Here is an 11,851-nt window from a genome sequence, read left to right as displayed (position 1 = left end):
ACACTGTGTGACCTCCATTTACAGAGACCAGAGTGACTGACATCAAGTAACATGACTGCAAATGTTCATGCTTTTATTAAAGGGAGGCAACTTTATGTATTTATTTGTGTTTGCCAGCTCATTACAGCATGCGCATTATACATCATTGCGCTGCCATATCATTGATATGGTGATATGACACTTTTTTGTTTTATCACATAAAAATGTATACCGGTATTGAGGACGGTATGATATGGCACAGCTCTAATAGACATGAACTGGACAGCATAAAAACTTTACTAGTATCAAGTTACTGATAAAAAGTTAGACATGCCCATTTAAAAAATAATCCTCATTTTTTTAAACCTGTACATTTGCTTTAATTTAATCATGCAGCTGCACCTGATTTGTGCTCAACTTTAAAAGTGAAATGGATGCTCCCTGATGTTTGTATTTTGCCTTCTGTGGATTAGTTAGAATGATTGACAGTTAACATCAGTACTTTGTTTTGATCATTTCTGAATATTATTATTTCTGTTGCTGATTACAACATGTTTGACTTGGTGTCCCACACAAATGATACTTAATCAAATACAGCCGATAAAACATTAATTTTAATAACCAGAAACATACAATATAAAGGACCAGATTAGCATGTGCATCTCAGCCACTCAAAAATGGCACATTATGTTGTTACATTTAATAAAACCTGTGCGTAAGACGTTATTTACACCAATAAAAAACGTGCTTTAAAAATTGGCTATGCTTAAAAAAATTACAGTGATGTACTAATGCCTATGGATCAGCAAAGCCTTTACAGCACAAATGTCACAGTCAACTACCAACACTGAGTGAGAATATCGACTTCCCAAAGTCATAGACTGAGTCATTCATTTTAATTGCCTTGTTACTTTAATACTTTGTGCCATTACTCTACCTGATCTAACATTTCTCCAGGTCAGAGGAAAATGTGTCCCTGTGTGGAGTGATGCCTTTCAAATACATTTTTAGACTTCTGTTTAATTTAACTGACATCTAGATTGGAAATGAACCATGTAAACAATAAAAAACATATTTATTAATTTATTGTGCAGTCCAGTAAAAGATCAGCTAAATGTATCTCACAACTCTTCTTCCATAAAATACTATTGAATATATTGCAAACATTTTAAATTGGTGCATTGGCTCATTTAAACAAGTAAAACATTGAAACTTAAGTGCTCAGAATGACATTGTGGCTTTTCAAAGACTGTTTTCTTCCAGTTCTTTCTGAGGTGAAGGTAAAACTTGGTCATGGTTGAGCAGCAGTTTTCACAGAGGCGAGCGCTGAATGAATCCGCACATGGAGCCTGTTCTCAAAGTCGTAGCCACCGTAGTCCTCCTGCATAGTCCAGTGGAAAAGACAACAAGGTCAATAATACAATTCTTGCCCAATATGTAACTTTCCATAGACCTAGGTTATGTATTTTGTTAAGTTATCCCGAATGTTTCCAACAATGTTCAAACCCAAAGAAATTCATAATTCTCATCAAGGTACCCCCTTTGCACTTGCATCAGCATCGTGGTTGTCTGCCAAAGGCTGTCACAAAATTGAATTTTTATCAAATTTTAAGCCACATAATTAAAATACACTTTTAGATCCTGGTCTTTTAATCAGATCAAGGATTTAGGTCATCAGACGTCTGGATCTTAAATTATCAGAGGAACAAGCTGAACAAACTTTAGCAGCAACTCAGCTTGCAGCCCCTCCGGACATTTTATTGTTTTGATTGAGAGACCCCTAACGGTAGAAATGTACATACCTTGCATTTAAGCTTTTCCCTCAAACAAGTATAGCCAATAGTTAAGCCCTGCCAAGGCTCCACCCCAGCGCACTCAGAGAGACTGATGCATTGCAATCAGGTAGCACCACACCCAGTCCTGCTTTTAACAAGCTTATCTCTGTCAGGGTTTGATTCCACCCTCCAATATCTCTCACTGCGAGGCTATGCATGTTCAATGATTGAGCACCTGTCAAAAGCTTAAAACACATTGCTGGATCTGCTCAAGAATGCAGAGCTGACTAACAGCTACATCAGTGCAAGTGCTATGTTGCAATGCAGCTCCTCCACTGGTAAAGTCGAGGCTGCTGCACCAGACACCTCTCAAAAATGAGATTTGGGTGGTTGAGACTACATCCCGTGTTGTCCAGGAGTGTCAATGTCGCCCTTGTTGAGGTGGACATGTTTGCTCTCTCTCTATCTCTCTCTCTCTCTCTTTCAGGACTGGTACACATTCCCTTCTCATTCCTTCAGAGAATGATACTGTAGCTGCATTATGAACACATCAGTTGTCATAGTTGCCTAGTTTTAGGAGAGAGGTGTGATTTCTACCTGCTGTTTTCTAGGCTGTCTCATGATCTGGCAGTTGAGTGTGAAGGCAATAGCCTGTCTTTTGTCATACAGGCATTCGGATCTATGACATACAGAGTTAGTTAGCAGCTAATGCCCAACTCTCTAAAGCCCACTGACTCTAAGAGAAGTCAAGCAACAGGACTGCTTCTCTTTATATTGTACATGCCATCACCTGATCAGGCAGTGAGTGTTTTATAAAAATAAACTTTTACTGTACCTTGGCCTGAAGCATCAGCATTCGGCCCTTTGCGGCAGACTGCAGAAAATCAACAGAATTAAATGTGACCATGTGACTGTCATTTCAGATAAGGGGAATTATCTCTATATCTCTCTTTGACACACACAAGACTTGCCTCTGGGATGTTCAGTAGCACACAGCCCAATTCATAGGTGGAGTACGGCTGCACATAAGAGTTGCTCAGACGGCCCACTTCGTCCCGTGCAGCCAGATGGAAATACTGGAGAAAAAAAAAGGAAAACAAAAAGACAATCTACTACTTAAAATCAGTTATTTATAACCATCATTACCACAGTATTATCCATTGCCTGTAAAGTAAAAACTATTACTACAACAATCCTACAAATATGGGGTTGGAGGAGGGGTTGTTGCTGTTCAAGTTTTTTCAAAGTGCTGTGTGAAATGCAAGAAAGGTAAGAGTAGTTTTAAGTTTCAGAGTAAGTAAATATGACGGTACCTGAATGGCATCTTTGGTATTATGAAGACATTTGCTTATAGCACCAAGCAGCAGGTTTTTCAGGCCTGTGCTCGAGGCATCCTCAATCCTCTGCAGTACTAAAATAAAAAAAATAGTAAATAAATAAAAACAACAAACAAGGCTGCAAATCATACACAAAAACTGTCATTTGAAATAGTCATTGATTCAAGTGTGACACCATCATCCATGAAGATTTTATAGAAGAGTACCTAGTGTCATTGTCTGCAGCTTGGCAGTGGAGCAGTTGGCCAGAGCTTTCCACAAATAAAGAATCTCGATCACTGCTAGGATACACAGTTCTTTGGATAGACTGGTGCTCTTTAGCTTCTCAGCCTGATAAAACGTGCATACACATTGATTTCCATGTAATTTACATCAAGAATTTGCAGTAGAAAATCAGCTGAATATATGAATACATACTTACCCTCTTCATGGAGAACAATTCTATCTGATTATTCTTGCGTTTGAATAGTCTTTGAACATCCTTGAAAACTGTGACAGCTCCCTCTAGATCACCTGTGGCTCCTTGGCACACTACACAACAAATAATGGATTAGGGGCCAATATGAAGATAAGAAATGCCCTGAAAGCCCAATTCATCTGTACTGTTAGTACCTCCAGTTAAATAGGCGTAGTAGCACTGGGACCAGCGAGATTCAGTCTTCAGTCGCTCAAAAGCCTTGTAGGCTTCTCTGTAGTTCAGTTCAATCATGCTGCACCAACCTGTAACATTCAGCAATCAGAAATTATGATGCAGACTAGTGCTGAGTGAGGTGGTTTGAAATCTGAGAGGGAGAAAAGTACCTATTTCATATAAACACACGTGTTGAATCTCCCTCTGGTCAGAAGCCAGATCTAAGGCATCACTGAAGGACGTCAAGGCACTACTGATCTGGCACTAGAAAGGGGAACTTTGTGGTGTGAGTTACAGGCTGGGACAATATTGAGCATTCCTAAGTCGTTGTAAGGTTTATTCTTAACATGTACTTACCTCAAGGCGTTGGACTCTGCCTTTGAAGAACGTGAAGAGAGAGGAGTTTGGATAAATGGCCTCCCTTTGTTGAAGAATGGATTTGGCTTCCAGTATGCCTGCCTGTGTGTCTGTACCATCCAGCGCAAAGAAGGGCTGCACCACCGTGTGGTACCACAAGAGGGCCAAGCTGTGTGGGGATGCAGAGGCTGCAATGAGTTTGAATACAGTGTAGAGTAGAAAATTCAAGTTTTCACATACAAAATCTGAATGATTTGCAAAGATTTTGACCAAATAAGACTCACAATGTTTAATAAATACAGAAATTACCTGAAAACAACATACAGTGGGGTCCAAAAGTCTGAGACCCCAATCAAGATACTTGTATTTAACATTTGGTACTTGGTAAATGTCCAACTTATATTTCCAGCACCATGTTTTCACTGTGGGTTTGATACATTGCAATATTACTTTCTCTTCTGTTCGTCTTCTTACAAACACCTTTCAGTTCAATCTCAATCTTGGATTCATCAGTAAATAGGACTTTCTTTCTAGTCATCCACTGTGAAATTTCTTATCTCACCCGAGGCGTTTGGCCTTGCTTCCCCTCCTGAGAAGTGGTTTAGAAACTGCTACTTGTCCTCTGAGACCACTACAAGAATTCGGGTCTTCTTTTGACAGTACTTTTGGTGATTGGAGTCTTGCGTTCTTTATTTAGTCAACTCTATATCTGTGACAAAATTGCTTCTCTCTCTCTACCCCCCCCCCCCCCCCCCCCACACACACACACACATTTTGTACAAATGAGTTCAGTTGGTCAGTGCCACAGATGTGCAAATTTCTGACCTAGAAATAGTGTTGAATCTTAATTATTACATGTCATAACTTGTGTTTTAAAGGTTTGAATCCTAAAACTTTCTGATTATATCCAGATTTACATGAAAATATTAGAGATTTTCCATGTGGTCTCAGACTTTTGGACCCCACTGTCTGTCATGTAATGTTATCATTAATGACAATTATTAACTGACATACACAAAACTTGGAACCAAATTTCCAGTTTTTAGTTTTAGAGTTGTTTACATCAGGACACCCACAGATTTTGTATTTGTCATACAAATTTAGTTAATTATATAAGGCTAAAAAATGTAATGAGTTTTTGGTGAATGTTCTGGTAATTTAGGTCCTGAAATGTTTTACTTCTGTTTACAGCACGACTCATTCCTGTAAAAGTTATGTTTGCATTCATTTGTCATATTATTTACAACTGAATTAGTCAGACTGTATTTCAGTTCCAGCCTGATATGCAGATACACAAACAGACTCACTCACATACTCACGTAGCTAAGGGGGCCTTCATGTCCTTACTTTCGCTGGCATATGTGAGCGCTGACAAGCCTTGAAGACGGTCACCGGGGAAACCCAGCAGGTTGACAATCTTCAGTAGGTGCGGCGGCACCATCGAGATGCAGAGGTGAAAGAGGCCATAACCAAAGCTGACTGAACCTTTTAGCCGATCCAACACCTCAGGGCTGATACTGTCCAGTCTGTGAGATGGGCTTGGCCCCGGTGAAGAGGAGCGGCTGTGGCTCGATGGGTCTGAAGAGGATGACAGAGCTGGGGAAGGCATCGTTTGTTGTTCTGATGCCCTCCTTCTGCTCCCTTCCTGCAACTGTGTGATGTCGCTGTAACACTTGTTGTACATTTTCCAGGCTTTACGGAGGATCCAGCCTCCTTTGATATATGCTGTCAGGGGATTGAAGACTAGGTCAGCAAAACTTATCCTACAAATATTCCAATACACAAAAAACTAATTTGCATCTGTTATTGAAGTTATTTAAAGTTGGAGAGCTAATTAATTTCATTCATTTAGCACCAATAAATTTTAATTCTTTAGTAGTTTGAGATATATTATAGGGCTTTACCTGACAGCTCTTGTTTGATGAAAGACAGCACTGCAAGGTAAACCTGGCAGTCTGCAATGATGATCTGCCTCTGGAGTCGGTCCACTGCAGCCACCCCTGACCTCTGAGAGTCCACCTGCCCATACAAATACCTCAAATTTACAGACTAGTATGGTAAACAGTCAAGTCAGCGAGGTAACAGCAAACCTGGACACCCTATAGAAGGCAACTTTTCAGTCATACTATATGCAGTACTGCATACATTTCATTAAATAAACTGTTGTTGACATTACTCACACTCCTCTTGATCTTGTTTTTGATGGTTTCAATGACACCAGTGTTTTCACTCTCACACAGCCTCTCTGTAGCTTTGAGGTCATCAAAAGCCACCTGCATTTTCTCCTCTTCAAATGTCATCATGGCATTCTACAAAAAAAATCTGTTAACAATCCTGTTCAACACTAAATACGCAATCTTTCCAAGTACTGAAAATTAAGGGGAAAATCTAATCCTGGACTGAATTTTGGATTAACTCCAGAGTCCAGAAAGCAGGAAAACAAGACCTTTCTCTTCAGAATCTTCAAAAATTATTCTCAATTTTCTTAGGAATGAGAAGAAGATTAACACAGATCATCACACTGAATTCTGGGTTAAGATTCACCCCTTGAGCACACATCATTCTTGACATGCCTTCTTTGCCCTTGAAGGGTCAATCACACAAATGTCTTTTGAGTTTTTAGAGTAATGGGATGAAGTATTCCCTTGAGTTGAAATTAATAAAGGCTTCTTAATTGACTGTCAGATCACCTACTGAATATGAAAGATGGTGGCATCAACTGCCATCAAAGATGAGCAAACAGGAGATGTCTCAATTTTTTTATGGGTTAGGGTCTAGTTTTTAATTCAATTTTATATTCATATTTTTTTTATATTTGTTAAAAAAATGAAAACTTGTATCTCAACTGCTGACAACAACCTTGTGTAGTCAACAGCTCTGGGTTAACTGAGTAATTGCACCATGAGTTGAGACTGTTTTTGTTCAAAGTAAACCTGTCAAGTGAATGTCATGTTCAACTATATTTAATTATTTTATTGTGTGAAAATTGATAAGAATGAAAACATGATTTCATTTCTTTTTAAATATAACATGCTGTCTGAATATGCCTTTTGTTGTTTATTTGGGATGCACTTACAGTTTTTCAGGACATTTGGATCTTGGGCCTGTTGGGTTTGAATGCACTTGTCATTGTAAGTCGCTCTGTGCCAAATGAATGTAATGTTATGCAATGATTCAAACAAATCTGGGTGAAAATTGGATATAAAAAATACCACTGCAATACAAAACCGCCTTCAAAATAGTGCACCAAGTTAGTTTGTCACACACAGTTTTTTTTTAGCCAGAAAAAATAAGATGCCTGGCTTTGTGCCCAGGTACACAAGGGAAATTCCTTGAACCTCATAATGAAACACAAGTACTTTTCAATGTGACATTTACAATTATTGTTTTCTCAGCATTTGGACCACAAAGTAAAACAGTAGCGTGCTGCAATAGGACGTTGCATATCAACTCACCAGAAAGCTTACAAAGCTGGCCCCGAAACTCATCAAAGGACTATAGTTCCTGAAACAGAAGGATAATAAAGAAATACTAAGAAATGGTTCATGTAATCAACTACCACATCTAGAGAACATAAAAGGAACCAAAATATACCCAATGAGTATTTCATTTGTTAAAATTAGTTTAAAAAATTGGAAATGCTCACAGAAACAGTAATTTGATATGACTGGCTGAGTTATGAAGCCTAATGAAAACCGCAAGATTTTACTCTGAAAATGACATTTAAAATCTGCTTTGAGACAAGACAAACTGGTAGTTCACAGTTTACGAAACAAAGTAGTACAAGAATTGAGGAAGACTAAGGCACTTTTGTTTTAAATTAATGTCAGAAATAAAGTCAAAACGAAGTTGCAAAATGGCATAGAAAACCACCGACAAAGAAAGATTCAGGCCCAGGGTTAGAAAAGCCTTAGATCTGGACATCTGTGGAAACCTAACTCTATCATGAACATGAGAAGACAATTTGCAAGTTTCTAAGTACTCTAAAAATCTCTAAAGGTCAAACACATTTACGGGATGGAATTCCTCTTGGTTAAAAAGCAATAAGGGGATTCTTTTGGCACCATTTACCTATCTTATTAATCTTTCCATAAGTCAGACAACATTCCCAAAAGCCTGAAAGTCTTCACCCATTTACAAGGCTGGTTAACCAAAATATGTGGCAAACTATAGGCCCATTAGTATTATGCCAACAGTATTAAAGATCATAGAAAAAGTAGTAACAGAGCAACTTGGGGATTTTTTAACACAGGACATACAGTATAGTGCATCCTGAAAGTATTCACACCCCTTCACTTTCCCCACATTTTGTTATTTTACAGCCTTATTCCAAAATGGATTAAATTCCTTTTTTTCCTCTCATCAATCTACACACAATACCCCATAATGACAAAGCCAAAAAGGCTTTTTTAGAAATGTATTAAACCAGACTTGAACCCGATTGAGCATCTCTGAAAAGACCTGAAAATAGCTGTGCAGCGAATCCAGTTTGGAATTCCCTGTGGGGGAAGTGAAGGGGTCTTAACTTAATTTTTCTGAAACTACAATAAAATAGATGAAGTCCTATTTGACAATGCAAAGACAATGCACATTAATTGGAAAAAAATCTGTCCTCACAACTTGACTGTTCCTAAGGTGTACCCTATGGATCTATTATGGGCCTTGTACCCTTTAGCTTATATGTTAACAATCTTCCTACTGTATGCCCTGATGTAATGACTCAAATGTATGCAGAGGATACTGACAGTAACAAAGCCGGTGAATCAGATCAATGATTGTTTCACAGTGATTGCTTTTAATAGCACAAACAAACTTCCCCACACACTTCCACTCAACCCTGCAGCTCAGCCTCAAACCTCTGAATCTGAAACGCCGACTTGCTGTTTAAAAGCACACATCAGAATCATAAAGGCTTAATGAGAGATCTTTATGGTTATAATAATGACCTTTGTATTAAAGAGCTGTACAGTTCACCTGGGGTTGAGCTGAGCCCTCAATGTGTGTGATGCTAACTAACTACACTCATTATGTTACTGTAAGTGTAATAAAATCTACCAGAGGCTACTTCCTTGCAATATCTGAAGAGGAAGAAAGAAGGATTTATTATTTTAATAATAAAATAATATTATTTTAATATTATATAGCAATTTGGTACATTTTGTGTTAATTTGTTACATTTTGTTTTACAAAATTCCTACAAAGTATCATTGCTATTATATAATTACAAAGTACCATCATCCAGCTTTGGATAGTGTTGTCTACATTGCACACTCCTGCTTAATGTACAAAATTATCCACAGTCTTGCTCTCCCCTATACTGTCAGAGTTTGCTTCAATATGCTCATATTACATCAGGCAAAGAAGAGCATCTACCAGATCCAGTAACTGTATAGTACAGCACAGGTCCACTGAATTTGGCCAGTCAGCTCTCTCCATTAGAGCTGTTAACTTTTGAAAGACAATACTCTGCATCAGATAATGCTCTACCTTCTCTAGATTCAAATCCTAATTGAAATCAATCAAACCAATACTGTGATGATTAACAACAACATACTGAACATAGGGAATTTAACTTCTTTTTTGTTTTAAATGGAAAGTGATTTTAGTTTTGTATGATGCAATGTTTAATATCTACAACCTTTTTTAAAGTTATAAACTTTGATGAAGAAATTCCTTTACTCTGGGACAGTCAGTAAGTGTCCATTGTAAAAAAAAAAAAAAAAAAAAAAACATGAAGAAGGTGACAGTCACACAAAAGCAATTTTATTCAACAGGAATTTGTTGATTTTAGTAGGTGCAGGTATCCCTTCATAATATTTGGATATTGGTTGGCATTGTGTGTTATTTATATACACACATATATATATATATATATATATATATTTATTTATTTTAAGGCAACCTTAGTAACCCTAGTTAATACAGCCAGTCACAAGCTCATTCTCAGTTGCTGTGTTTGCCTCTTTCACTTCCCTCCATTTTTTTCGCTGATGGAATGAAAACAGGATGGCACCTATTGCTAGATGCAATTAGTGGGAGAGGTGACATTTAAGGTTTCAGCAGGGGTCAGGACACATAAGGGCTGCCCTTCTGTGACATCAACATTCAACTTGAAAGCAAACCCTTCACAGAGATAATCATCTGTAATATTAAAAAAACAGCGTGACAGAGGAATGTAGTATACAAACACAGGTGGACTCTGGTCTAAGCATGTGGGTTTTGGAGGGAATTCAGGCTGAACCTTAACATTTAGATATGAATTCTGATTTAGAGCTGAAACATTTACTTGAAACACTCAGTTAGAAGGGTGATGGAAGATGAATCTGCATCTATTTTGATTGTTAATTAATTATTGATCATATTTTTAGAGCAAAACTGCATTGGTTTTGCTGGTACCTGATTCTGAAAGGTGAGGATTTGATAGATGTTCTTCCTCTATTATGAATGTAAAGTATTCAGACTAGACTGAAGACTGTTGGACCAAAACAAGTCTTGTAGATGTGTTAGTTTCAGAGAAGTCATAAACTAAATGATTAACTGTGTCATCAACCTGCAGACATAGACTTTCTATTGTATTATCTAACAAATACACCTTGGTAAAACAAGCCAAGACAGGTGTAACTACCCAATAACTGACATGTGGTTGTGATGTGAACAAATACCCATTTAAAGCAATAGAAAGTTAATGTCATGACAGGAATGCTAACCGGTTTAACTTGTGTTTGTGTGTGTGTGTGTGTGTGTGTGTGTGTGTGTGTGTGTGTTCATACAGACTAAAGAGTGTCACAATAGCATATCTCCACAGACAGAGCACATCATCATTATTATTATTATCATGATTATTATCATCATTATTATTATTATTATAATAATAAAGAGTCACTGGATTGTTTGAACATCACAAGTTGCTGGGTGTGGATATTTGCTTGAGGTATTTAAATATGCCTGCTTGTGACTTGATCATATGGTGGTGCACCAGACCAACACAGACAGTGCTGATGAGGTGTCTTCATACTTATTCTGGGCTGCTGATCACAGTAGTTTGAAAACATTAGCTACACTTGTCATGACAATTTAGCACCCTCATAAGCCTCCCCACCCCACAGACAGACAGACAGAGTGAGTAAAACCCGAAATACTGCCTGTAGTCTTTGACGGAAACACGCACAGACCTGTATGCTCTGAAGAGCTCGTCACTCTCTTTAAATCCATTGTTGAGAAGCAGGTTGATTCCTTTCAGAGCCATCTCTGCGTCGTTTATACGGTCCGGCTTCTGCTCCTCCGAGCTCCCCTGCGCTGGTTCCGCCGGGTCCGCCATTGAGACACCAAACACCGGAGGCGAGGAACTGAAAGCGGCCGGGGCGTTCAAGGGGAAGAGGGAGGGGGCGTGTGGTATGTCTGGTTAGTTTACTTACGGGTAGAATAGTCTCAGCCAGTGGCGCAGTTTTGAGCAAACGCAGTCATATTCATATTTTTACATGAGAAGACTTATACATGGACTGGCTTGGATAACTAACCTCTAGCTACATGTGTGTGTGTCAGTGTTGTTCCGCCGGCTCTGTCGTGGTTCCGGATTGTGCAGCCTGCCTGGTGGTTTGTGTGTTTTCCTGTGCACTGTGCTGCATTCAGTTGCTATCGGAATTATCATATTTTTTACACAGCAACGAAAATGGGAGCAATTTATCAAAGCAATAAGTATTGATTTTGATATTCCGTAGGATGAAGAGACATACAGGTGTTTCACCACATCCAGTCATCTATTAGATTCTGTG

General features: G+C 38.4%; 1 protein-coding gene across 1 annotated transcript; it reads right to left on the bottom strand.

Annotated features, from left to right (window-relative positions):
* Positions 1 to 587: 587 nt before the first annotated feature.
* On the bottom strand, positions 588 to 11,610 carry LOC128368883 (tetratricopeptide repeat protein 39C-like). The gene is made up of 14 exons (XM_053329787.1): positions 11,252 to 11,610; positions 7,535 to 7,583; positions 6,260 to 6,388; positions 5,984 to 6,098; positions 5,399 to 5,804; positions 4,080 to 4,248; positions 3,893 to 3,986; positions 3,704 to 3,811; positions 3,513 to 3,622; positions 3,298 to 3,421; positions 3,068 to 3,165; positions 2,726 to 2,830; positions 2,590 to 2,628; positions 588 to 1,360 (listed from the first exon to the last, which is right to left on the bottom strand). Exons 1-14 carry the CDS (start codon positions 11,395 to 11,397, stop codon positions 1,271 to 1,273), a joined length of 1,782 nt encoding a protein of 593 aa, XP_053185762.1. The 5' UTR covers positions 11,398 to 11,610; the 3' UTR covers positions 588 to 1,270.
* Positions 11,611 to 11,851: the final 241 nt, after the last annotated feature.

The sequence above is a fragment of the Scomber japonicus genome, chromosome 12, assembly GCF_027409825.1.
Source record: "Scomber japonicus isolate fScoJap1 chromosome 12, fScoJap1.pri, whole genome shotgun sequence".
In the NCBI taxonomy this organism is placed as follows: domain Eukaryota; kingdom Metazoa; phylum Chordata; class Actinopteri; order Scombriformes; family Scombridae; genus Scomber; species Scomber japonicus.
This window is presented reverse-complemented; position numbering and strand designations above follow the sequence as displayed.

What these genes read in the sequence shown, in the direction of transcription:
- LOC128368883 (XM_053329787.1), bottom strand. Translation starts at nt 11,397, where the DNA reads ATGGCGGACCCGGCGGAACCAGCGCAGGGGAGCTCGGAGGAGCAGAAG. An exon ending in GCTGCAGACAATGACACTAG is followed by an intron (nt 3,166 to 3,297) that starts GTACTCTTCTAT and finishes TTTTTATTTTAG; the next exon opens with TACTGCAGAGGATTGAGGAT. An exon ending in ATACCAAAGATGCCATTCAG is followed by an intron (nt 2,831 to 3,067) that starts GTACCGTCATAT and finishes TTTTTTCTCCAG; the next exon opens with TATTTCCATCTGGCTGCACG.